At 56.5% G+C, this 26,852-nt stretch overlaps 1 protein-coding gene across 4 annotated transcripts in view; it reads left to right on the plus strand.

Moving 5' to 3' along the window:
* LOC111522051 (serine/threonine-protein kinase 32C) overlaps nucleotides 1–25,192 on the plus strand; it is a 126,197-nt gene extending 101,005 nt beyond the window's left edge. For 2 of the 4 annotated variants that reach the window (XM_023185791.3, XM_023185789.2), the window contains exons 3-12: nucleotides 6,865–7,016; nucleotides 7,939–8,112; nucleotides 9,118–9,155; nucleotides 9,286–9,375; nucleotides 9,566–9,669; nucleotides 10,391–10,507; nucleotides 11,968–12,093; nucleotides 12,186–12,317; nucleotides 23,531–23,598; nucleotides 24,510–25,192. In XM_023185791.3, coding sequence (XP_023041559.1) covers nucleotides 6,898–7,016; nucleotides 7,939–8,112; nucleotides 9,118–9,155; nucleotides 9,286–9,375; nucleotides 9,566–9,669; nucleotides 10,391–10,507; nucleotides 11,968–12,093; nucleotides 12,186–12,317; nucleotides 23,531–23,598; nucleotides 24,510–24,648 — 1,107 coding nt within the window. In that variant the 5' untranslated portion in view covers nucleotides 6,865–6,897 and the 3' untranslated portion in view covers nucleotides 24,649–25,192. Of the gene's footprint in view, nucleotides 1–6,803; nucleotides 7,017–7,938; nucleotides 8,113–9,117; nucleotides 9,156–9,285; nucleotides 9,376–9,565; nucleotides 9,670–10,390; nucleotides 10,508–11,967; nucleotides 12,094–12,185; nucleotides 12,318–23,530; nucleotides 23,599–24,509 lie in introns of all 4 variants that reach the window. The other 2 variants (XM_023185788.2, XM_023185790.2) reach the window with 2 other exon arrangements.
* Nucleotides 25,193–26,852: the final 1,660 nt, after the last annotated feature.

The following is a 26,852-nucleotide window of genomic DNA, read 5'->3' on the forward strand; positions in this document are numbered from 1 at the left end:
CCCCGGTAGGCATACTGCACAAGCGTCCAACCCCGGTAGGCATACTGCACAAGCGTCCAACCCCGGTAGGCATACTGCGCAGGTGTCCAACCCCGGTAGGCATACTGCACAAGCGTCCAACCCCGGTAGGCATACTGCGCAGGTGTCCAACCCCGGTAGGCATACTGCGCAGGTGTCCGGTAACAATTTAGCTGCTGTAACAGATTAGCCCATGTGCAGTGGCTTTGAACAACACAGACTTCCTGTCTTTACCTGACCTCCAGCCCCCCAGGCCTCCCCAGCAGCTCACGAGAGCCGCAGGCTTGAGGCAGCCAGAGGTGCAAGAAGAGGTGGTCCCTGACTGACAGGAACGGATGGCAGTCGCACCTGCCCCGGCCACCTACCAGGCAGGTAGGGGAGAGCCACGGCATGAAGGGGCCGGAAGCTCAGAAGGGGCCATACAGAGCATGGGGTGCAGAGTGTGGAGGGTGGAACCCTTTGGGCTCACAGCTCTGGAGAAACAGGTGAGAGGGAGCCCTGACTGTGAGTGAAGGGGCACCCAGAGTCCCCCCAAGAATTCATAGAGACCTCATCTAGCAGCAGGGGTGGCAGAAAAAGTGAGGTGGGCACACCTGCTGGAGGAACCCCCCTGTTTCAGAGGGGACTGCAGCAAGGCATGGGAATGTGGCGGATGAGGAAGGGACATGGAGGTGCCGCCCAGGACTCAGGGATGTATCGAGAGGTGTCAGGAGGGTGCAAGGGAGAAACAGCTGGCAGAGCTCCCCTGGAAGCAGCTGTCAAGCTTGGGCAGCACGGAGGGTGGCCCTCAAGATGGATCATGGACTACGCATATGCTGCGCACAGGTCCTGAGTCCTGGGGCGAGAGGAGAGCTGGGAGTAGCCAGGCAAGGTGTGAAGAGCCTTGGTTATCCCCAAGTGGGAGAATCCACATGGCCACAGGTTCTCAGCCACTTGGGAGCAGCATCTCCACGCTCCGTTTGAAGATAGCCCAGAATCCCAGACCTCATCAGAATGATCACTTGTGTGCAAGCACCGGAAAACAGTACGTCCACAGTGGTTCTGCAGTGGCGAGGACTCAGACGGCGCCCCAGCCCGTCTGCTCTTCCGAGCCCAGCGAGGTTCCAGCCAGCATGAAGCAGCTGAGGGGCGGCAGCTATTGCTGAAGGAACTGTCCTGCAGCCTCAGCAACTGCGTGCCTTAGCCCCATGGCGATGTTCTGATTAAACGAGGGCTTTAGGCAGGAGCTCAGGCACCCGTGCACGTGTGGGCCTGGGAGGTAGCTCCGTCCCCCAGGAAGCCGGTGGGCTGGGTGCCCCTGCCTGGCCATCAACACCTGACAGCCATATGGCACGGGGGGTTCCCAGCCTCTTGGGACAAAGACCCCCCTCTGCCATCTGCAGCAGATGGACGAAGAGCCGCCGGGCCGTCGCAGCATGGCCCCTACAGCTGCCACCCTGGCCTCTCGGTGAGCCCGCCAGTGTCCACCTCTTCCCAAGAGGTTTGTGGTCTCGTGAGGCTTCTTAACTCCGCCGACCATGGCCTAGGAAGCAGCCACTTAGCGTCAGGGGAAAACCGAAACCCCAACACTGGTTCCCACTCACCACGTTAGAATCCTGAGCTCAACCAGAGAGAGGGGCCTGGGACAAGTGGCCCGTGGGACACAGCTTCTCAGGGACGTCAAGACAGCAGCTTCGGGGGGGCTCTCAGGAGAGACAGGAGGAGAGTGGGAGATGGAGCAGCCTCTGGAGTGCACGGGAGCCCAGCTCTGCCTGGGGGACCCCTCTGCCTCCAGTGCCCTCCCCAGAGGCCCGATACTGGGCTGCGCCTTCCTCAGCCACTGTAGACACCTTCTCCAGCCGCTTCCTGGGCACTGACCCTCCCGTTTTTGTGGTGCCTGGCACTGATCCCTGGGAGGAAGCCTGCCTTGCCCTGTCTCGCTCTGCTGCCCCCACGTCCCCAAGCTCTGCTTCTCCTTGGGACATCAGAAGCTCCCCCAGGTAGGATTAGGAGGTGGTTTCATACCGTTTAGAGGCCTTAGGTACTAAAGGCATTTGCTTCTGGGGGACAAAAATTACTTGGAAAGAGGAAGAGCTTGGGTGAATCACTGAAATCTGCAAAATGCGTGAACAGCATTCAGTTGAAATGGCAGTCACGTGGCTGCAGGTACCAGCCTGTTCCAGGTGGCGCCATGGCCTCCCCGTCAGTGGCGCTTCATAGGGAAAGTCCAGGGCTCCCAAGCCAGGGGTTGGCTTGTTCCTCTTCATGGCGAGACCTCTAACTCCATTTCCTCTTTGGGTTTAAGTCGATGATTGGAGGAAGCAGCCAGGAAAGCAGGGACCGGTTTCCTGGAGGAAGCAGTTGAGTTGGACCTACCTGCCCTCAGCCCCCCAGGCCTGGTCATAAAAGGCCGCTGGGTTTCCAGTCTTTTTTGTAAACACTGCTCTGTGGGATCTTGGGTGCTGATGTCCCTCCAGACAGAGAGACTGCACCAACCCCAGGGCTTTACGCCACCGTTCATTGGAGCGTCCTGCATCAGGGGCCCGAGGGAGCCTGCTGGACCTGCCCTCTACTCTGTTGTCTTCACCTAAGAGCACTTTGATGTGATTGACTTAATCAAATCCATTTCAACAGAAAACCCCACACCACCCCCAAACCACCTTGAGCGTGCCCGAAGGTCCAGGCCTTGGGGGGCGGGTCCTAGTAATAAGGAGCGGGGCCAGGCTCCCCACCTGCTGGCCTGGGTCAGAAAGCGGTGAAGGAGATTGGGGGAAGCGGGCTGCTGGGTTGGCAGGTGCTTGGATGAGGGTGCAGCGTGAGCCTTGGTCAGGCGGCTACCTGCAGGCGTGGCCGCAGGTGGTCAAAGCCTGCAGGGTGTTTTCAGGGATGCGTATACACAGGAGGTGCGAAGAAAGTAGGTTTCCCGCCAGAACCACGTTCCATAACTGAGTGTCTGCAAACAACAGAAGTTTCTCTTGTAGTCCTGGAGATGGGAAGCCTGAGACCTGGCAGAGTGGGTCCTCTGGGTGGCTCCGTGGGAGAACCCGCTGTGCTTTCTCCTGGCGTCTGGTGGCTGCTGGCCACTCGTGGCGTCCTCAGCTGCTGCGGCGTCACTCCATCCCCAGGCCGGCATCTTCACGTGGCTGCCTCTGCCCCACCTTCACGCTCCCTCCCCCCATGCCTGCGCCGTCTCCTCGCCCCCGCGCCTGCGTCGTCCCCTCGCCCCCGCGCCTGCACCACGCCATCATCTCTTTTCTGTCTTTTATAAGGATGCCTGTCATTGGCTTTAGGGCCCATCCCCGTTCAGGGCCTCCAGATCCTCAACTTAATTGCATCTTCAAAGACCTTTGTTCCCAATAAGGTCACATTCCGAGGCTCCTGGTGGCTGTGTCTTTTGGGGACACACTCGGGCCTGCTGCCGGAGGTCGAGGCATTCCCCCCAGGGTCTCCAGGGAGCGACCATGGCAACTCAGCCTGCCCTGCCAGTACCTCGCATGAGGCTGGCACAGAGGAAGACTTACAAGCTTTTCTTGAACTGCAGTTGAGCTGAGAATGTTCCAGAACACAGAGCCCAAAGACTCGGGAGACCTGGGTGTAACCCTGCCTCCCCTTGCTCCTCAGGGCAGCTCCTCCCACAGGGCCAGGCCAGGGGCTTCGATCGTGGCTGATGGCTCCACCGTCCAGGGCAGTTTGTTTCCCAGGTGGGATAATAGGCTGGAGGGAACTGGATCTGCTGCTTTGTTCTGGTGGACAACAGAACTGTGGGTGTGCGAGGCCAGGCATGTGTGTGCGAGCCCAGGTGTGTGTGTGTGCGAGGCCAGGCCCTGACTCGAGGCGGCTCTTCTGTCCCTGCTCCCTGGCTGCGGGTGACAGGATGTGTGTGATGGGGAGAGCAGGCTCGGGTCACAGGCCAAGGGGCTGGCCCCAGATGGAGCCCAGGGAAGGCAGGTGGTCCTGGGTGAGCTCGCTTGGCAGGAGGGTGAGGTCTTGACTGGAGTAGACACCCAGTCAGTGTCCGCCACACCTGTGACTGGGCCCAGAGGGCATGGGAAGCCCAGGTGCCCTGTGCCCTGGAGAGTGGGCTGTGGGGGTTCAGCACCCCAAGGGAAGGCATGTTATTCCAGAGATTCCTCCGTAAGAGCTGAGCTGCAACGTGAGCGGGAGGGGCAGGGGGACCCCGGAGGGGGTTGGGTGGCTTGGGCGGGCAGCTTTCTGGGGCTTTGCACAAGGGACAGAAAGCCTGAGGCTTGGGACCGGCTGGAGACGGCCTTGGGCTCTGGGCACTGGTGCTGCTCCAGGCAGAGGTGGGCTCTGCAGCTCCCCCGCCAGCTTCCCCCCCAGCAGCAAGAGCCCTGGCCCCAGCCAGTGCCCCCAAGCCAGGCTCCTGAGGGGCAGAGGGTGGGGCCCGGATTTTCCACCCTGTTTGTCTCACAGCCTGTCTGGTCCCAGCCCCAGGGCAAGAAACAGCCCTACTGGAGCAGTTTCCAGACCTGCAGTCGCCACCTTGAGCCTGCAGTGGCCGTCTGCGGGAGGCCATGGGTGCCGGGGCTGGCGCGGGAGAGCACTGCTCCTTCTGTGCCTGTGCAGAGTGAGGCTGGGGCTTCCGTCTGGAGCACGGGACACCTCTGCCTCCCACGGCTGTGTGCATGGGAGGAAGGCCATGCTGCTGAGCCACGCGACTCTGCCCCGTTGGCAGCGGGAAGTAGCAGGAGAGGGTCCTCGGAGCTGAAGTGGGCAGCCAGGGGCTGCTGCAGCTTATGCTCACTGTCATTCTGAAACCCTCAACTGGCTTTCAAAATAACAATTTTAAAAATGGTCACAGGAAATGCAGGAAGTTCAGGAGAAACCCCGCCCAGCCCAGCCCTCCCAAGGCGGCCTCATTCAAGCTCAGTCTCCGTCTGTTCTTCTCGGGCTGCCTGCAGCTGCCCCCGCTCCTCGGCAGGTGTGGCCATGTGTTCAGGAGCCCCCGTCAGCACACGCGCCTCTGGGTAGCCCCCAATACAAGGCTCTTCCTGTCCTTCCAGGCCCAGCTTTCCCCTCCCACCGGTCGGGGAGGTGCTGAGGCCATGCCCGGTGCCAGCTTCTTGGAGAGGCCACACTTAGAGCCCATGGTGCCAAGTCACTGTCTCCCATGCCATGGTGCTGCAGCTGGATCCACCCAGACCACTGCTTGGCACCGTCAGATGCTAGTTTGGGCCAGCCCTGTGCTCTGTGCACAGTGTGACTCCCAGTGGCCCCTGGGGGGAGGGAGGGTCACCGCTTTGCGTCACAAAAGGACTGAGTCTCAGGGAGGGGTCTCCAGTAACATCCCCGGAGCCAGGATGTGACTGAGACAGGTGCCTCCAGGGCCACACACTAAGCAGTACAGGAACCTCTGGGGGCAGAATCACGGCCTCCAAAACACCCACGTCCAAATCCCCAGAACAAACATGTTACCGTTCGTGGCAGAGGGGGATGAAGGTTGCACATTGAATTCAGGCTGTTAATCATCTGACTTTATTTTTTTAGAGACAGGGTCTCGCTCTGTCACCCGGGCTGAGTGCAGTGGTACAATCATGGCTCACTGCAGCCTCAACCGCTCAGGGTCAAGCAATCCCCCCTTCCCAGTCTCCTGAGTAGCTGGGACTACGAGTTGTGCCACCACGCTTCCGGGGCATGTGACCAGGAGCCGAGGGCCATCTGTGGCCCACCTTGAGATCCAGAATCGTCCAATTCCTCCAGGTCCCTCGCTGGGCTCCAACTCCTTGAGGACCAGAGAGCAGAGGTTGTGGAAGGCCTTGGACATGGGCCTGGGTTACCTGTCCTCTCCCAGCCTGAGCAGGAGACGGGGTGTTGGCTCTGCTGCTTACAATTTTGTGCCTTAATTCCTGGTTTCCCTTTGGGGATCTTTGTCTTTAATTCTGATTGACATTCCTTGGCCGCAAGGGACCCCAGCTCACTGATGCTTCTCACCCCTTGCCTCACTTTGATCCTCACTGCCAAGCAATTAGCTGTGCATTTGCAGCGTCAGTGTTGACACTGACGATCCGTGCTCAGAGGGCACGGTGCTTGAAGAGCTACGTGGGGACTGGTGCCGCGGAGGGGTCCCGCTCTGGTGGCAGCAGTGGCCCCCAAGCCCCATGCTCACTCCATGTGTCTCCTCGCAGGACAGGGTGAGGGGCCTTGGCCTCGCGGTGTTGAGACGAGAGGCGGTCTCTGGAGTGTGGAATGATGCGTGTCCAGGGTGAAGCTGCAGCCATGGATGATGAGGCTTCCTGGGTGCAGGGCTCTGTGCCGAGTGGGTTTTCGCATTCATTCCCCAGTACCCCTCCAGGCTGCTTGCTGCTCCAAGCCCTGGAAAAGGATGTTGGGGTTTAGGAAGGCAAAACTCCCTGCCCAGGTCATGGCTGGTGAGGGGCCCTCCCCGCACAACTAGCCACTGCGTGGCTCCGACTCATGCCTGGGTGCTCTCAGGCCCGGCCCTGTCCGTTTGCAGCTAGTGCTGTTCACAGGTATTTCCTGCGTTTCCTGCTGCAGACTGGAAACGCAGGACTGAGTCTCAGGGAGGGGTCTTCAGTAACAGCCACGGAGCCAGGATGTGACTGAGACAGGTGCCTCCAGGGCCACACGCTAAGCAGTACAGGAACCTCTGGGGGCAGAATCGTGGCCTCCCAAACACCCAAGTCCTAATCCCCAGAATTATGCTACCATATGTGGCAGAGAGCAATGCATCTGCCACGTCTAGGAGGCAGAGGGGCTGTGGCGTGTCCTCAGGTGTCCCCGTGTGTTCTGACGATGCATCCCCAGGCATCCCCATGCATTTCCAGGTGTCCCCATGTGTCCCCAGGCGTCCTCAGGCGTCCTGCCGAACAGCCCTGTGCCCCCCAGGTGTGCATTGTGCAGAAGCGGGACACGGAGAAGATGTACGCCATGAAGTACATGAACAAGCAGCAGTGCATCGAGCGCGACGAGGTCCGCAACGTCTTCCGGGAGCTGGAGATCCTGCAGGAGATCGAGCACGTCTTTCTGGTGAACCTCTGGTGAGCCTGCCGTGGCCTCTCTGCAGAGAGACTCGCCGCCCTGAAGCTGGGAAGGCACCGGCTATGCTCGCCTGCCCTTGGTGCTCCCTGGCCCTCATGCCTTGGAGATGCCCCTGCCACCCACAGGCCCTTTCTACCCCTGCCCATCTGTTCTCCTTCCTGTGCCCCTGGGGCTGGCAGGGGCCCAGGTGGCCATGGCATGCTGGGGTTAGTTAATGCAGTCTCTTCCAAGCCTGCTGGAAGCCCAGCGCTTCCCTACGATGGAGATGTGCCCCCATGGAGTCTCCGGCACTAGTCAGTGGGGGAGAGTTTAGGGACTGAAAAACTCACCACCATCATCGCCGTCACCGCCATCATCACCACTGTCACCATCATCACTCTCATCACCACAATCACTATTGTCACCATCGCCGCCACCACCACGGTCACAGTCACTGTTATCACCATCACCACCACTGCCACCACCATCACTGCCCTCGTCCTCACCATGGATGCTGGTTATTAAATGCCAGCTCTTTGCCCAACACTGTGTCAAGAGTGTTACCTACGTGGCCTCATTTTTTTTAACAACCCTCTGAGGCAGATGTTTGTATCCCCATTTTACCGAAGAGGAGACCAGGCAGCCTGAAACACCCAGAGCTGGGCACTGTAGCTCTGCTGTGCATTTGCCACTCCCAGGTGCCTCTGGCCCTCAGCTGGGCCACCTCCAGCACACGGTGGTGTGTCTCCCCAGGATCTGGGCTCAGCGCAGCTCTGGGCTGGGGTGCCATCCGTGCTTTGGGCAGGCCCCTCCTCCTGGCAATGCCTGGTGACTGATTCTGGGGTGGGGCTGTGGTCCTTAGAGGGAGTGTGTTGGCTGTGGGAGCAGCCGTGACTGGCTCCCCAGCTGTGCACACACCAGGCGCTCCGTCGGTGCCCACAGGTACTCCTTCCAGGACGAGGAGGACATGTTCATGGTAGTGGACCTGCTTCTGGGTGGGGACCTGCGCTACCACCTGCAGCAGAACGTGCAGTTCTCCGAGGACACAGTGAGGCTGTACATCTGCGAGATGGCGCTGGCCCTCGACTACCTGCGTGGCCAGCACATCATCCACAGGTGTGTGCGTGGCAGACAGTGTGGGCACCTGCTGACATGGGCAGGGCTTCAGCAACCTCGGGTCAGACTGCTGGCAGGGCATCCGCACTCCTGCAGAGCGGGTCCAGCTCCTCTGCCCCACCCTTGCCTGAGTGCCTGTCCCCAGCTGTGGCACCTGCACTGACCAGGTCAGCCCCATAGCTGTGTGCCTGGTGTCCATGTAGGGGGCCTCGTCCCAGTAGCCCCAGCCAAGACTGGGCACAGAGGGCTGTTAGCCCTGGTGGACAGACATGGGGCCGGGTCACAGCAGGTGGCCTTCACCTGGTCCGTTTAACTGAAGGCTCCCGTTTGCCCATCCACCATGTCCCAGGGAATCCAAACTAATTTTAACATTAGCTTAAAGCAGATGAAATTAGGAAGCAGAGCCGGTGTGATGGCTCTGAAAATAAAATTTAAAAAAAGAAAATAGGAAGCAGATTATGAAGGAAGTGAAATTGGGAAGCAGAAATTAGGCTGAAATTCTGCAGCTATGGAACAAAATGAAAATATCTGTGAGGTATATTTTGAAACCGAATAGACTGGTGTTTGCATTTCTGCTTTTGGGGACTTGGATGTCTGGTTATGACCTGGTCGCTGAGCACTGGCTGCGTGCCTGGAAAGTAGGGGCAAAGCAAGAGCCGAGGCGGCTTGGTCTCCTAGAGGCCGAGTCGTGGAGGGGGAGGGCAGGCCCTGCCAGCAATTGCTGTCATCCTCTGGGGCTCTAGGCCCCCTCCCGGTGTCCGGTGCCAGGTGTGTGCTGCTGTCCAGATGCCACGGGGAACAAAGTGGCTGACTTCATCGCCTCTGCCCCTATCCAGAGGACCTAGTATCGTCCAAGGACTGAGTCAGGCTCCCAGGCCTCTGCCTCGAGTGGGTGACCGGAGGTTGGGGGGAGTGTCCTGGAGACTCCAGGAATTGTGGCAGAGATTCCAGGGCAGAAACAGGGCAGATTTCTCAACTCACCTTCCCACTTTCTGCCCTGTCTAGAGATGTCAAGCCTGACAACATTCTCCTGGATGAGAGAGGTGGGTGGGGCTGGGTGTGGGCAGCCCAGGTGGGTGGCGGCAGGGATGGGCCTATGGGGGGAGGGGGGTCCTGCACGCAAGGATGCGTCTCTGGTCCTGGGACAGCCACAGCTGACCCCTCTCTGCACAGGACATGCACACCTGACCGACTTCAACATTGCCACCATCATCAAGGACGGGGAGCGGGCGACGGCGTTAGCGGGCACCAAGCCATACATGGGTGAGCCCGAGCTGGGGTTCCAGATGGGAGCTGGCTTCCTCCAGCTGGGAAGGACAAGACCTCGGTGGCTTTTGTCCCACCCTGGAGGCAGCCTGGTCTCGGGGTGTGGCCTCAAGGTGCCGGCCCTGTGCCCACGGGTCCAGGCTGTGATCCCTTGGCAGCTCAACGGGTCCTTCTTTCTGTCGGAAAGCTCCAGAGATCTTCCACTCTTTTGTCAACGGCGGGACTGGCTACTCCTTCGAGGTGGACTGGTGGTCGGTGGGGGTGATGGCCTATGAACTGCTGCGAGGCTGGGTATGGACCCCCTGCAGCCCCCGGGTTTGGCCGCCAGGCCCCTGCTGTCTGCTCCCACCAATGGGTGGCCTGAGTGCCGGGGAGGGAGGTGGCCACCCCCAGTGCCCAGGCGTGCAGGGATGTCTCCACTCTGTCTGAGGAGTCACGGTTTTAGCAAAGTGTGCAGTTGGTGATGGAATGCCTGAGCAGGGGAAGGAAGGACAGAGTCACTGTGGTTTCCCGGGGCCGCTGCTGGGGCCTGCAAGCCGGCCTCTGGGGGGGTGGACAGGACTGAGAACTGGCCAGCAGGGGTGCTGCTGCCTTGGAACTTGCCACAAAAAGTTTCTTTTGGGGCCCTGTGCTCTCACCCTTGTGGCCATGGCGAGGCCAGTTCCCGGAGACTGGGAGGCTGGGGCCCTCTTGTAGACCATACCCCTCAGCCCTGCGCAGGACCCCACCTCTGAGGAAGCTTCCTCCTGGCCCTCTGGGGCTGTTCTGCCTGAACCCAGGCCCCGGGATCCCAGCCAGATGGGCTCAGCAGCCATGGTGCAGGACCCGGGTGCAAGCTTTATCTAACGCAGGCTCCCCCGAGGCAGGTGAAGGCCAGGCTGTGTTCAGAGCTGTGCCTGCACTTGGGGTGTGGGGAGGGGGTCCTCTTAGGGTGATGCCACCTGTGTCTGGCATTGTTCTGGGCGTCCTGGGGACCAGGAGGACCTGCCCAGCGCCGCCTCCGTGTCTCCAGAGGCCCTACGACATCCACTCCAGCAACGCCGTGGAGTCCCTGGTGCAGCTGTTCAGCACCGTGAGCGTCCAGTATGTCCCCACGTGGTCCAAGGAGATGGTGGCCTTGCTGCGGAAGGTGAGCCCCCATCCCTGAACCTCCTTGCCCACCGAGCACCCATCTCCCTCCCTCATTCATCTGTGGCTCGGGGCACCCCCTCCAGTGCACACTTAGAGCCGCTTCCTGGCGGACACAGGTCCCTTCACTGCAGCCTGTGGGGGCCTCCGCAGATGGCAGCCCCAAGCCCCGGAAAGCGAGCTGGTGGCAGGCTCTGTGGCCCTCTCACCGGGTGCGAGCCCTGCCAGGTCACTGGTGTCCTGGTGATCCCCTGAGCTGTGTCCCCAGGCATCCTCACAGGAGGCTTGTGCGCCCGCCCTGCCTGTCACCACAGAGGAGCCCTGAGTCGGGTCCCCGTGTCCCACGTATTGGAAGGAGGGTGTGGGGTAGGTGGGTTCAAGCCCATGCTATCTCCGGGACGCTTTGCCCCAGTGCTTCCCAGGGAAGGTGGACAGCCACTGCCCACTGCAAACGCCTCTCAAGGGACATCAGCCTGGCAGGGACACGGGCAGGGGCGTGGCCATCAGTGGTGCCTCCCATTTGTGATCTGGGACTAGGCCGCGGCTGTGTCTTGCCTGGGCTGTGCGGCAACCTGTTCAGAGCCTCACTGGAACACTGTGGGGGGTTCTGAGTCAGAGCCAGGCGCCGGCAGGACAGGGAAGGGAGCGAGTGTGCCACACGGGCCCAGCTGCCTCCCGGCTCCCATGTCTGAGGCAGCTGGGGCCTCCTGCCTTGGAATTGTAGCCAAGCAGTCTAAAGTCAGGGAGGCCTTGCCTGCCGGGGGCCCTTCCCCAGCCCCGAGAGAGCCTCTTAACTCTGCTTTAGCCCTATGAAGCTCGGCCACACCTGCCCAGGTGGTTCACAAGGTGGCACTGGGCTAGAGAGGGCCTGCGTGGGGACTGAGGATGACCCACATGCCTAAGCCCAGGCCTGGGAAACCTCGCACGGGGTCTGGGTCTGCAGCATTTTCCCTGGAAAGACGGGAGGTGCCAGTGCTGGGATGCTGCTTCCCAGGCCACGCACGGCTGCCCCGGGCTCACCTGGCCTGTGGAGGTCCCATGCGGTAAAGGGAGTGGCTCTGGAATAGTTACTGTGAGGCCAGCCACGGGCGGAGTGTTAGCTGCTAGCCAGGCCTCGGCTGCCACCTCCTGGCAAATCCCAGCAGAGCCTTCCCTGCATATCCCTCTGCTGTCCTCTGGCGCCAGGGGTTTGGGCAGCACCACTCAGATCAGGCGTCCCTTGGGCCACATGCTGAGCCAGCCACGGTGCTTGGCCTCATGTCGGCACCACCCTTCCTCACATGGCCCTGAGGTTCCTGAACTCCGAACCTCAGGCCTGGTAGGACCCTCCTCAGGGTGCCCTGGCCTGGGGGTGGCGGGCTATTCCGTGCTGGTGGGCTGTGGGCCCTGGCTGGGGGTGGCGGGCTATTCCGTGCTAGTGGGCTGTGGGCCCTGGACCCTCTAACTCATGCCTGGTTGCAGCTCCTCACTGTGAACCCTGAGCACCGGTTCTCCAGCCTCCAGGACATGCAGGCAGCCCCTGCGCTGGCCGGCGTGCTGTGGGGCCATCTGAGCGAGAAGAGGGTGGAGCCAGGCTTCGTGCCCAATGTAAGCCTGTGGGCGGCTCAGTAGGGGCGGGGGGCTCTGGGCTGGACGTGGCGTCATCCACGGGCCAGGGCTCAGCACCCATTCCTCTGTAGAAAGGCCGTCTGCACTGCGACCCCACCTTTGAGTTGGAGGAGATGATCCTGGAGTCCAGGCCCCTGCACAAGAAGAAGAAACGCCTGGCCAAGAACAAGTCCCGGGACAACAGTAGGGACAGCTCCCAGTCCGTGAGTGCCGGGGCAGGCTCAGGGTGTGGTGGCGGGCTGGGCGTGGGGCTCCTCTCCACCACTGAGCAAGGCGTGTAGGGACCCCTGGCAGCCCACACATCTTGGAAGTCCAGACCGTTTCCTGAAGTCCTGAGAAGGCCAGAGACCTCCCTTCTGTGTTTCCCAGCCCCCACCTCGCTCCTATGAAGCAGGTGGGCAGGGACAACCAGGGCTGGGGTTGTGTGTGCGGGGACGGCCACGTGAAGCCCTCACACTCACCCAGGTGCGCCGGCTTTGGTTGTGTGTGTGGGGACGGCCACGTGAAGCCCTCACACCCAGGCATGCTGGTGTTCTGGGGCCACCAGGACAGGTAACCACGAATCAGGTGGATGAAGAACAGCAATGCGTCGTCTCTGAAAAGGATCCGAGTTGTAATGAAATGGTCTCCCACACAGCTGGCTGTGTGTGAACGGCTCTTTGTCTCCTGCGGCTCCCCTGTCTTGGTAATTGGCTCTGTCTGGGCAGCGGGCACGGTGAACCCATTGGGCAGTTACGTGATGATCTCACAGTTTCTGTAAACCGGAAGTGCAGCATGGTGCAGCTCTGCTCCCTGCTTCCGGGTCTCGCCGGAGTGTAAGCTAATACTGACTGAGGTCGTGGTCTCGTCCAGGATTTGATGGGTGCTGTGGTTGGAATGTTTCCCCTAACACTCATGTTGGACTTTGTTTCTTGTGGTGGTGGTGGTAGCGATGGGACTTTTGGGGGCCAATGGGGCCATGTAGGTTCTTTCAGCATGGGTGGGGTTAATGCTGTCGTAAAAGGGTGACTTTAGTCCTCTTTTGAGTCTTTGCTCCTCTGCCATGTGAGGACATGGCGTTCCCAATGTGGACGTGGTTCGTGTTCTGTGTGAATGTGATATTCACAATAGAGCATCAACAGGCTCCCTTTTAATCAGCAGATTTAAAAAAGAAATAAAAAGACGCTGTTGTCTCAGGGTGTGGAGGCCTGAGTCTGTAGTTAAGATGTCAGCAAAGCCATGCCCCCTCTGAAGGCTCTCCAGGGAGGGAAACCAGTCCTTGCCCCTTGAACCTCCGGCAGAGGCTGCCTTGGCCTAGACACATGCCCCCAGCCCCTGCTTCGGCTGCCGCGTGGGGTCTGCCTGTGTGTGCATCTCCACCTCCTCCCCTCTTCTCGTAAGGACACCTGGCATTGGATTTAGGGCCCACCCTGATCCAGTATGGCCCCATCTTATCTTGATATCTGCAAAGACCTCACTTCCAAATGAGGTCACATTCACAGGTACCCAGCATTAGAACTTGACTGTATCATTCTGGGGACTCGGTTTGGCCCATACCACCAGGATGTGACTGATATTCACTAAGGAGTAGCTACAGTTACGTGTTGATGTCGGGGTGACAGTGATGACCCTGGGTCCCTCAGTGGTCCCCTTGCCCCTGGGTCTGCCTCAGCCTGTGGTGGATGTTCTGGGAAACTCTCATGCCCGGGATGAGGTACGAGCCCTCATGGGAGACTCAGGGACAGACAGTGTGCAGAGCCCAGCTGGCCATGCTGAGATCCCAGGAGGCTCTGGGTGGGAACAGGTGAGGCCAGGCACTCATGAGCAGGAGGAGCTAGGCTTTGTCTTGGGTTGGTTGTGGGGAGATGTTTTGGCTGGAGGGTGGGAGGTGTTCTGAAAGGAAAGCATCACTCCAAAAAAAAGTCCCACTGTTAACTTGAGGCTGAGAGAGGTTTTTGGAAACAGCTTATTTTGATATAATTCACATTCCATATAATATACAATGCACCCATGTAAAGTATATAATTCTGTGGTTTTTAATATAGTCACAGGGCTGTGCATCCTCCACCACAATCTGATTTTAGAACCTTTTCATGTGCTGTAAGAGAAAGACCCCACCTGTTAGTAGTCACACCCCATCCCCTTTCGTCCCCTCCCCTGGCAGCCACGAAGCTACTTTCCGTCTCTGTAGGTTTGCCTGTTGTGGGTGTTTCGTGGAAGTGGAGTTACACACTATGGGGTCTTTGCGGCTGGCTTCTTTCACTTCGCAGGATGCCTCTGAGGTCCATCCATGTTGTAGCCTGTCAGTGCTTCATTCCTGTTGATGGCTAAGTAATATTCCACATATATATCACCTTTCCTTTATCCAGTCATCAGTTGATGAGTATTTGTTCTTTCCACTTGTTAACATTTTTCATTATTATGAATGATGCTGCTGTGAACGTTCACATACAAGTCTTTGTGTGGATATGTACTTTTATTTTTGGGGGGTGCATACCTAGGTGTGAACCTGCTGGGTCATATGTGATTCTGTGCTTCATGTTTGGAGGAAACGCCTACCCTTTTCTACAGCAGGTGTGCCATTTTATGCCCCTACCAGCAGTGTGTGAGGGTGGTAATTTCTCCATATACTTGCCAAGTCTTGTTATTGTCTGGTTTATTTTTTAAAAATTATAGGTATCTTAGTGTGCAGTGATTGTGTGGCTATGATTTGCATTTCTCTGATGATGCTGAACATCTTTTGAGGTGTTTTATCAGGTATTGTGTCTACAGAAATGTCTATTCAAATTTTTAAAAATTTTTATTGTCTTTTTTTAGTCTACTCTGACAATGCATTTTAATTGGCATATTTTATTTTACTTTATTGTTTTTTTAGAGACAGGGTCTGGCTTTATTACCAAAACTGGAGTGCAGTGGTGCAATGATGGCTCACTTCAGCCTTGACTTCCTGGGCTCAAGGGATTCTCCCTGCCCCAGCCATTAGAATAGCTGGAACTGTAGGTGTGTGCCACCACACCTGGCTCATTTGAAAAAAATGTTGAAGAGACAGGGTCTCACTGTGTTGTCCAGGTTGGTCTCAGACTCTTGGAGTCTTCCCACCTAAGCCTCCCAAAATGCTGGAATTACAGATGTGAGCCACTGTGCCTGACCTAATTGGTGTATTTTAGACCATTCACATTTAAAGTGACCATGGAGGCTGAGGCAAGAGGACTGCTTGAGTCCAGGAGTTTGAGACCAGCCTGGGCAACAAGGTGAGACCCATCTGTATTAGTTTATTTTCACGCTGCTAATAAAGGCATACCTGAGACTGGGTGATTTATACAGGAAAAAGGTTTAATGGACTTACATTTCCACATGGCTGGGGAGGCCTCACAATCATGGTGGAAGGCAAGGAGGAGCAAGTCACATCTTACATGGATGGCAGCAGGCAAAGAGAGAGCTTGTGCAGGGAAACTTTTGTTTTTAAAATCATCAGATCTCATGACACTCATTCACTATCATGGTAACAGCACAGGAAAGACCCACCCCCATAATTCAATGACCTCCCACCAGGTTCCTCCCACGACACATGGAATTTTGGGAGTCACAGTTGAAGCTGAGATTCGGGTGGAGACACAGCCAAACCTTATCATTCTTCCCCGGCCACTCCCAAATCTCATGTCCTCACATCTCAAAACCAATCATGCCTTCCCAACAGTCCCCCATAGTCTTAACTCATTTCAGCATTAACTCAAAAGTCTACAGTCCAGTGTCTCATCTGAGACAAGGTAAGTCCCTTCTGCCTATGAACCTGTAAAATCAAAAGCAAGTGACTTCCTAGATACAATGGGGGTAAAGGCATTGGGTAAATACAGCCATTCCAAATGGGAGAAATTGGCCAAAACACAGGGGCTACATGCCCCATGCAAGTCTGAAATCCAGCAGGGCAATCAAATCTTAAAGTTTCAAAATGAACTCCTTTGACTCCATATCTCACATCCAAGTCATGCTGATGCAAGAGTTGGGTTCCCATGGTCTTAGGCAGCTCCGCCCTTGTGGCTCTGCAGGGTACAGCCTCCCTGCCGGCTGCTTTCATGGACTGGCATTGTCTGTGGCTTTTCCGGGTACTCGGTGCAAGCTGTTGGTGGATATACCATTCTGGAGTCTAGAGGATGGTAGCCCTTCTCAGCTCCACTAGGCAGTGCCCCAGTGGGGACTCTGTGTAGGGGCACCGACTGCACATTTCCCTTCTGCATTGCCATAGCAGAGGTTCTCCATGAGGGCCCCAACCCTGCAACAAACTTCTGCCTGGACATCCAGGTGTTTCCATACGTCCTCTGAAATGTAGGCGGAGGTTCCCAAACCTCAATTCTTGACCTCTGTGCACCTGTAGGCTGAATACCACATGGAAGCTACCACAGCTTGGGGCTTGAACCCTCTAAAGCCACGGCCTGAGCTGTACCTTGGCCATTTTAGTCATAGCTGGAGCAGCTGGGATGCAGAGCAGCAAGTCCCTAGACTGCACACAGCAGAGGGACCTTGGATCTAGCCCATGAAACCATTTTTTTCCTCCTAGGCCTCTGGGTCTGTGATGGGAGGGGCTGCCACAAAGGTCTGTGACATGCCCTGGAGACATTTTCCCCATTGTCTTAGTGATTAATATTCAGTTCCTTGTTACTTATGTAAATTTCTCCTCAGAAAATGGGGTTTTCTTTTTTCTTTTTTTTTTTTTTTTTTTGAGACAGTCTTGCTCTGTCACCCAGGCGGAGTGCAATGGCGCAATAGCAGCTCATTGCCACTACAACCTCCGCCTCCTGAGTTCAAGTGTTTCTTCTGTCTCAGCCTCCCAAGTAGCTGGGATTACAGTCATGCACCACCACACCCAGCTAATTTTTATATTTTTAATAGAGACAGGGTTTCGCCATGTTGGCCAGGCTGGTCTCGAACTCCTGACCTCAGGTGATCTGCCCGCCTTAATCTCCCAAAATGCTAGGATTACAGGCATGAGCCACCATGCCCAGCCAGGATTTTCTTTTCTATTATGTTGTCAGGTTGCAAATTTTCTGAACTTTTATGCTCTGTTTCCTTTTTAAAATGGAATGCCTTTAACAGCACCCAAGTCACCTCTTGAATGCTGCTTAGAAATTTCTTCTGTCACATACCCTAAATCATCTCTCTCAAATTCAAAGTTCCACAAATCTCTAGGGCAGGGGCAACATGCCGCCAGTCTCATTGCCTAAAGCATAACAAGAGTCACCTTTGCTCCAGTTCCCAACAAGTTCCTCATCTCCATCTGAGAGCACCTCAGCCTAGATTTATTGTCCATATCATTATCAGCATTTTGGTCAAAGCCATTCAACAAGTCTCTAGGAAGTTCCAAACTTTCCCACATTTTCCTGTCTTCTTCTGAGCCCTCCAGACTGTTACAGCCTCTGCCTGTTACCCAATTCTAAAAAGTTGCTTCCACATTTTGGGTATCATTTCAGCAGCACCCTACTTTACCGGTACCAATTTACTGTATCAGTCTGTTTTCATGCTGCTAATAAACACATACCCAAGACTGGGTAATTTATACAGGAAAAAGGTTTAGTGGACTTATAGTTCCACATGGCTGGGGAGGCCTCACAATCATGGTGGAAGGCAAGGAGGAGCAAGTCACATCTTACATGGATGGCAGCAGGCAGAGAGCTTGTGCAGGGAAACTTTTGTTTTTAAAACCATCAGATCTCATGAGACTCATTCACTATCATGACAACAGCACAGGAAGGACCCGCCCCCATCATTCAATGACCTCCCACCAGGTTCCTCCCACGACACGTAGGAATTGTGGGAGTTACAATTCAAGCTGAGAGTGGGGTGGGGACACAGCCAAACCTTATCACCAGCTCTATAAAATACTTAAAAAATTAACCAGGTGTAACAGTGCATGCCTGTAGTCCCAGTGACTTGAGAGGCTGAGGTGAGAGGATTGGTTGAGCCTAGGAGTTTGAGACCAGGCTGGGCAACGTGGCAAGATCCTGTCTCTACCCAAAAATTTAAAATTAGCTGGGTGTGGTGGGACGCACCTGTGATACCAGCTACACAGGAGGCTGAGGCAGTAGGATCGTGTGAGCCCAGGAGTTCAAGGCTGCAGTGAGCTATGGTCATGCTCCTGCACTCCAGCCTGGGTAACAGAGAGACACACAGTCTCGTAAATAAATAAGTGATCATTGATAAATTCAATATGATATCTACCATATTTATAAGTGTAGTCTGTTTGTTGTTCCTTCTTTTTTCCTTATTTTTCTGCTTTTTCTGGTTTTAATTAAGCATTTTATAGGATTGTAGTTTATCTCCTCTCCTAGCCTATTATACTTCTTTTTGAAATATATTTAGTGGTTGGCCTGGACATTGCAGTATACCTTTAGCATACAGACTGCCTTCACCTGGCACACTGCCCCCTCGTGTGCAGTGGGGTGCCTTGTGACGGCACCTCTCATGCACTCCTCCTGTTCCTGACGACATTGCTGTCATTCATTTCCTTTATCTGTATGCTATAATTGCGCACTATGCTATAAATGCTTACTACGTTGTTACTACTGTTGTTTTAAACAGTTATATTTTGGATCAATTAAGAAAAATTAAAAATTTCATTTTACCTTTATTCATTCCTCCTCTAAAGTGCCTCCTTTCTTTATGTAGACCCAAGTTGCTGACCTAAATCATTTTCTCCCCCTGAAGAACTTTGTTTATAACATGTCTTGTAGGACAGGTCTAACGGAGATGAATTCCTTCCCTTTATGTTTGTCCAAAAAGGTCTTTATTTTTATTTCACCTTTAAATAATAATTTCACTGGATATAGAATTCTAGCTTGGTAGGTTTTTTTGCCTTCAGCACTTTAAATATTTCATTCCACTCTCTTCTTGCTTATGTGATTTCTAACAAGCAGTCTGCCCTAATTCTTTTTCTGTAAGTAGAATTCCTCCCTACCTTCCACCCCCAGCTCCTTTCAAGATTTTCTCTTTGGTTTTCTGCAATTTGAGTAATGATATGCCTAGGTGCAGATTTGTTTTGATATATTCATTCTGCTTGGTGTTCTCTGAGCTTCTTGGATCTGTGGTTTGGTGTCTGTCATTAATTTCAGAAAATTCCCAGTCATTATTATTTCAAATATTCTGTTCTCTTTCTCTTCGCCTGCTGGAAATCCAATTATGCATGTGTGGTGCCGTTTGAAATTGTCCCACAGCTCTTGGATATTCTGTTCATTTTTTTCACTCTTGTGTTTCCTCTTTGCATTTCAGTTTGAGAATTTTCTGTTGACATTTCTTCAAGCTCATAGATTCCTTCCTCATCTAGATCCAGTCTACTGAGGAACCATCAAAGGCATCCTCATTTCTGTTACAGTGTTTTCTATTTCCAGCATTTCCTTTTGATCCCTCCTTGGAGTTTCCATCTCTCTGCTTACATTGCCCATCTGTTCCCCATCTGTTCTTGCAAACTCTTCCCTTAGAGCCCTTACCATATTAATCACAGTTATTTTAAATTTCCTGTTTGATAATTCCAACCTGGGTGCCATATCTGGATCCATTCTAATGCGTGCATTGTCTCTTCACACTATTTTTTTCCTTAAGATCTTGCAGTCTCCCTTGTAATGTTTGTTGAAAACCGGACATGATGTATCTGGTAATAAGAGCTGAAGTAGATGGGCCTTTAGTGTGAGGTTTATGTTTATGTTATTAGGCCAGGTTTGGGGCAGGGTTTAATGTCTGCTGTAGCTGTGGGTACCAGAGGCTTCACATTTGTTTTCATTTCCTCGGTTGCCCTTGGGCTTCCCTGTATCCTCCTCCTCAGAGACCCTGTCTGCTGGAATCCCTGTCACACTGCAGAAGCCCTGTGGGTGTGTTGGGAAGGTGGCAGGGAGGGAACTGTTCCACAGTCTGTGACCACATCTCAGTCTCGGGGGCCTGTGCCCCTTCACAGTTGTTGATCTGCTTTTCCCCTCCCCTTAGGTGAGACAGGCTAAAGTGGGGTACAGGCTGAAAACCAGTCTTCCCCCAGTGAGATAAGCCTTTCCTTTGGAGAGCAAATTCCATTTGCTGTGGAGAATGCTCCAGGTATATTTCACAGCGGTGACTGTCCCCATCCCATGCCAGAGCCGGGAAGGGATCATCCTTGGCTTCATTAAGACCTGGCAGGGTTCCTGGAGGGGAAACCCACAAAAGGTTGGGGGCCCCATAAGACTGCAGCCCGAGAGTTCTGCATACAGCCCCAACCATTCCCCAGAGCTGCCTGGGAGGTGTTCCTGCAGCTCCTGCACCATCAGCTCTGCTCCAGGCCAGTGGGTCTTGGCTGTGACTGCTCACCTGTCTCTCTAGACTTGGGGGTCGCAGCGGTGCTTTGACCTCAGCTCTCTGATGGGTCCAGAAAAAGTCATTGATTTTCATTAGTTCAGCATTTTTCCTGTTGCAGGGGTGGGAATGAGGCCTTCCACGTTGTTCGCGGCAGAGCAGAAGCCAGAAGTCCTTGCTCGTCTTTGTGTTTCTTCGTAAGAGTTACGTATTTTATTTCCTGGACGCAGGTGTCTGGTCAGACAGGTGATTGGCAGGTGTCTTCTCCTGTTCCGTGGGCTATCTTTTCTCTTGCTTGAGGGCATCATTTGCAGCAGGGAAGTCTTGTACCTTGACCTTGTCCAACGCGGCGATTTCCTCGGTTACTTGGACCTTGACGTTGTCCAACGCGGCGATTTCTTCCTCGGCTACGTGGACCTTGACGTTGTCCAACGTGGCGATTTCCTCCTCGGCTACGTGGACCTTGACCTTGTCCAACGCGGCGATTTCCTCCTTGGCTACTTGGACCTTGACGTTGTCCAACGCGGCGATTTCCTCCTCGGCTACGGTGCTTTGTCTAAGGATCTATCACCTCAGCTGAGGCCATGGGGATTTACTCCCACACTTCCTTCTAAGTATCGTATAGTTTCAGCTTTTGCGTTTAGCTGTGTGATTCATTTTGAGTTAATTTTTATGAACAATGTCAGGTGAGAGTCCAGCTTTATTCTCTCATCGGTGGACATTGGACTGTCCCAGCATCATTTGCTGAAAAGACAATTCTTTCCCCATTGAATTGCTTTTGACATCACCCCTTGTTTTTTGACTTGCCATTTTCTTCCATTGGTCCAGATGTCTGCCCTGTGCCGGGACCCCACCATCTTGATAACTGAGCTTCGTAGCAAGCTTTCAAATCAGGTTCTGTGAATCCCCCAATTTTGTTCTTTTTGGACATTATTTGACTATTCTGGGTCCCTTGCATTTCCACTGAATGCTGAGGGGTTTGACAGTTGCACCTGAGCTGCCAAGCAAGTTTGTGACGGTGTTAGGGACTGAAGCCTGGTCCATTTCCCAGGCCCCTCATCGCTGTGGGTGACATCTGGGGTCCGATGCTGTGTCTCAGCACATGTGGAGGCACCACAGGTGCCGAGATGGGGATTCCTGGTCAAGTTACTCAGAAAGTGCATCCGGGAGAGACCCCCGCCCCCCACTGCCTGCGGGATGGGAGATGCCAGCAGAGCTTGGCTTTCAAGCAGAAATCCAGAAACCCTGTGGGGAGCGGCTTCAGCCTTCAGGGGACCCTGGAGCATCACATGTGACTCAAGAGGTCCCTGCCCTGAGGGAGCTGGGCTTTCAAACGCCCACACCCACCAGTCATGGCGGAGGGCCCCTTTGTGGCCCCCTGGCTCTGTGTGTGCTGGCAGAGGGCTCCAGCCACCCAAGGAAGAGGCACAGGCAGGGCCGTCGGAGGAAGGGCAGGGCAGATCTGGGCCAGGCACAGACCCCACTATGGCGTCCTGCTGGGAACGCTCCACACACCTTGGGAGTCCCTGTGGAAAAGGGTCGCGCCCCACATCTCAGTGACTCACAGCCCGGCTTAGGCGCCGCTCAGAGCCACCTCTTTTAGATGTTTCTGGAACAGCTCCTCAGGCTTCTGGTAACCTCTCTGCCTAGGAAAACGTGGCTGTGGATGTTGCAGGATGACCAGCAGCCCCTGCCACGGGGCTGCACACAGGGCCACGACGGGCGCTCACATTCTGCATCCCTGGTGCCCACCCCAGCCCCTCCCACCCTGTGTTGCTGTGGATTGCAAGATCCCGGTGGCTCAGTCAGACCCTCATCCTGGGAGGCGGAGTTGGCAGTGAGCCGTGATCACGCCACTGCACTCCAGCCTGGGTGACAGAGCGAGACCAAAAATAGGATCCATGGATAGCGGGCAAGAGTGTCCAGGTGGTTGAGGCCCAGACGACACTGACAGGGAAGAGACCCCTTAGCCCTGGGTGGGGCTGTGAAAGCATGCTGTTGTCCATCTGGAGTGAACGCAGACTGTTGTCACACACTGCGTAACGACGCTTCCTTCACTGGCCAGTCGCATGGCATGGTGGTCCCGTAAGATGGAAACACTGGATTTTGCTATATACCTTTTCTGTGTCTAGATAGGGGTGAGCGTTCTCGTGTGTCTAGATGGGGGTGAGCGTTCTTGTGTGTCTAGATGGGGGTGAGCGTTCTTGTGTGCACCCACTCGCACGTCCTCTCCAGCCTTCAGAGCCCAGCACCCTCCCTCGCAGGGCCTTGGCTGTGACGTGGGTGACTTCCTGAGCCTGTGGATCTGAGGCTCTGTGGTCCTCAAAAGTGGGCATCCTCTCGCCTCAGCTGCAGATGGGGGCCCTTTTAACGCCACCCCGAGGCCTGCAACTCCCTGCATTTTCCACTGTGACTTGACTGATCTGGGTCTGTCATTTGCTCACACGTCGGTAGTGACTGACGTCACCATCCAAGTCCGCGGCCACCGTAATGATGCTTTCCCCACACCACGCCGGCACTGAGTGACCAGCACCCCCTCCACCCCACCCAAACCCTCCCGACCCCTGCGTCTTGGGAATCGGTCCTGCTGCCCGAAGGAAGTAGTCCTGCCTGCCCATCACACACCACCAAGGGTGGGTCCTGCAAGGGGCAGCTTCAGTCCACAAACCTGTCCTCAGGGCTTGCTTCTAAGACAGCCCTGGTTCCAAGATTCTCTGGGCAGGGCCCCAGAAGCAGGCCTGGGATGGGCTTGTGTGTGCTGTGATGAGGGGCTGGGAGAAGCTGGTATGAGACAGGAAAGGCCTGGCAAGGGAGTGGTTTCCAGCAAAGTCCCGCAGAGAACAGCTTCCGCCTGGTCCGGCAGGCCCCACGGAGCAAGTCCAAGTCATCCACCCTGAGGCAAGGGAGCTGGGCATTGGCATCCTCGGGACTTGGGTGAATCCCCCGCGGAGATGCGAGCTCCCTGGCAGTCTGGCTCCTGGAGGGCCGGGATGCTTCAACAGCCCAGAGACCATCGTCCAAAGAAAGCCACAGGTGGAGGCCCGATGGGGATGCCCAGACACTCACTTGAGGGGAGTGGGCGGAACCTGGATAGTGTCCCCCACACTCACATGTGCCTTTCCGTCCACAGGAGAATGACTATCTTCAAGACTGCCTTGATGCAATCCAGCAAGACTTTGTGATTTTTAACAGAGAAAAGTGAGTGTGTTGGGGGTGGGTGGGCGTGGTGGCAGAGAGGAGGAAAATGGGGCTAAGGTTTAAGGTTTTCTTGGCCACATGAGCTGGCATCTGTGGGCCTGGGGTGTGTGGCCCCGCTCTCTTTGGGGACTCTGAGCAGCAGCTGTGGAGGGGAGCGGCAGGAGGCCCCTGCCAGGCTCTGGCATGTTTGAGCTCCCGTGGAGCCTGTGGCTGGAAACTGGGAAGACTTGTCGTTTGCCCAGGTGAGGGGTGGTGACTTCCTAGGAGGCCCCATCAGAGCCACGTCAACTCCCCACCCAGGCACTCTCAGTCTCTCAGCAGACCACTCCTCAATGTCAGGCCCTAGAGGACAGAAGGGCACAGATGACTAGCAGCAGGCAAGGCCAGAAATAGCAGCAGCTGCCACCGTGGGGCCCAAGGGAGGATGGGTGTCCCCTCTGCCTGTGCGGGGCCAGGAGGGCCTCCTGGAGGAGGTGTCTGAGCTCTTGTGGGCAGGACTTGCAGGGCGTGGGCAGAACTTGCAGGGCGTGGGCAGAACTTGCAGGGCGTGTGCAGACAGGTGAGGGCACTGGCTGGCACCCTGGGGGTCAGACGATCGGGTGAAGAAGGAGGCTCAGCTGAGCCTTGTTCCCAAGTCACTGACCTACGGCACCTGCAGAGAATCAGGCCTTTCGGCTTCTGGCTGGAAACGCCCCGAGCCTTGCCAGTGTGCTCACGTGCCCCTACCCGCCCCCAGGCTCCCTGCCACACCCAGTGTGTTGGGAGCCTGGCCTTTCCAGCAGACACCCAGCCTGTGGCCCATCTTGGGCATCCACGCCATGGCCTGTCCCGTGAGCCCATGGGCAGGTCATGGGACCGTGAGGCCAGGGAGGTGGGGGCATAACGCCCTCCGTGTGTTCCTGTCATCCCAGGTTGAAGAGGAGCCAGGACCTCCCGAGCGAGCCTCTCCCTGCCCCCAAGCCCAGGGATGCTGCGGAGCCCGTGGAGGACGAGGAACGCTCCACCCTTCCCATGTGCGGCCCCATCTGCCCCTCGGCCGGGAGCGGCTAGGCCGGGACGCCCATGATCCTCACCCCTTGAGCTGCTTTGGAGACTCGGCTGCCAGAGGGAGGGCCATGGGCTGAGGCCTGGCATTCACGTTCCCATCCAGCAGCCTGGCTGGCAGTGTCCACAGTGCCCGGACACATTTCACACCTTGGGCTCGTGGTGGTGCAGGGGACAAGAGGCTGTGGGTGCAGCGGACGCCTGTGGAGGGCAGCAAGGAGGGCATTGCCTGCGGGCCCCCGAGACCCGCCTGGATGGAGGAAGCGCTGCTGGGCACTCTCTTACCGCTCATGGGGGGCCGGGGCCGTGGATGAGACAGGAGTCTTTGTCCCCATTCAGCCCGAGGCTGTGCACAGCCCTCCTCACAAGGTGAGCCCTTGCAGAGCAGGCCACGGGTGTCCCAGGCTTGGCTCAGTTCTTGGAGGTCAGGGGCGCGGGTTGGGGGTAGTGGGTAGGGAGGTGAATGTTTTCTAGAGATTCACACTGCCCCAGCAATTTCTGTACCGTTTTCACTTCTGAGAATTACAACGTGAGAACCGCTCAGTGTTGCGTGTTCTGCGCATGTCCTGTGTCTGGCCATCAGGCCCGTGCCTGCAGTTTCTGGTTGGCCTGGACTTAGGGCAGCCAGTGGGGGGGCAGCTCCTCAGGGCAGAGGCCCCCAGAGTTCCAGGATGATGGCTTTGGGGTGGGTGCCTGTCTCCATGGCCCTGGAGCCGTAAGGCTGTGGAAGGCAAAGATGGTGCTGGAGGCAGAGGAGCCCAGGACAGCACCGTGCACAGGGGAGCCACCGCAGTGCTGGGCAGTGCTTGGCCCTCCGTAAAGGGACACGTCCCTCGCTGCGGCTGGGTGGTTCTGTCGTTGGAACTGAAACTGGGTAAACGGCCTGTGCGCGTCTCTCCGGTCTCGCTGGAGGAGCCCGTCAGCCCAGCGCTCCACACAGGCCTGTGCTGCTTTCCTCTGGGGGAATGGGTGTGTCAGGTCTATGCCCCCTCCCAGGACAGCGGCCATGGTGGACACATGCCTAGACCGGTGTCCACGAGCCCCGCTGCACCCCTGGCAAACAGGGCCCTCCAGTCCTTGACTGGGCTGCGAGATGACAACAGCCAAAGAACATGTGGGGAAGAACCGGCCGTGCCAGGAGCAGAGTGAGAAGTCTGAGGGGAGAGAACGCAGCTCCCCGCCCCGCACCCACCCCGTCCACCGAATCATGGCAGGAATTAGCCTTCCAGCTCTCAGCAGCTCACATGGACACGACGCCCAAGTCACTACCAGGAAGGGTGGCCTGGTCCCTGCGAGGGCCCAGAGGCGCCGTGTGCTCGGTGGAAGTCTCGTGATGTCAGAGACAGGCTCGGGGGAAGGACAGGTGTGGGGGTTTGTGTAAGTGCATTTGGGGCACATGACAGGGTGGTGCACCTTGTCCTCCAAGACACTGGCGGGGTCTGGGTGCTGTCTGGTTCCCTAGATCACCCCCCACATGGGCAGAGCGGGAGATGCTGGTGTGGGGGACGTCAGCTCCCGTATCTGGGCCAGAGGGAGCCCCAGGAAGGAAATGCTGAGGGCCCAGGGCCGCCTCCAGGGCTGCTGCCTGGGCTCTGCACAGCTGAATGAGAAGCCCAGGGTCAGAGATGGGGCCACCTGTGGTCCCGAGACCACAGCAGGAAATTCTCCACCATTGGTGCGTGGGCAGGGGCCAGAGAACCGGTGGCATGAGGTGAGTCCCTGGCCCTCTGTGCTCGTCGGCCAGCAGTGAGTGCCCAGTGACTGCGGCCAGGCTCTGCTCTTGGGGTGAGGACAAGCGTCTGGGAGCGTCTACACACCCTTTTTATGAGACACAGCATGTGCCAGCACTGCAGTCACGACCTTAGGGGGCTCAGGTCAGAGCCTCACAGCTGCCCGGCCTTGAGTGCTGGGCCTGCGTCTGTGGGCAGCGCCCACCCGGTGGCAGTGGTGTGTGCTTCGCTTCCACACGCTCCCGTGCATGCTGCCCGGCCTTCTGGGGCTGCTCGGGCTGTCCAGTGAGAATGTGTGGGGGGGCCCCCTCTGCCCTGCCCTGGCCATCGGCTGCCCTGCCGGTCCTCTTCCCTGTGAGAGGTTGAGCTCCTCCCTGCCATTCAGGGGAGAAGAGCTGTGGCTGCAGGAGGAGTTGGACCAGCCCACAGCCAGCCGCGCCCTGCCTCTGCAGAAACCGCGTGGGGAGAGGAGACCGGGCC

This window comes from Piliocolobus tephrosceles, chromosome 9 (genome assembly GCF_002776525.5).
Source record: "Piliocolobus tephrosceles isolate RC106 chromosome 9, ASM277652v3, whole genome shotgun sequence".
Lineage (NCBI taxonomy): Eukaryota > Metazoa > Chordata > Mammalia > Primates > Cercopithecidae > Piliocolobus > Piliocolobus tephrosceles.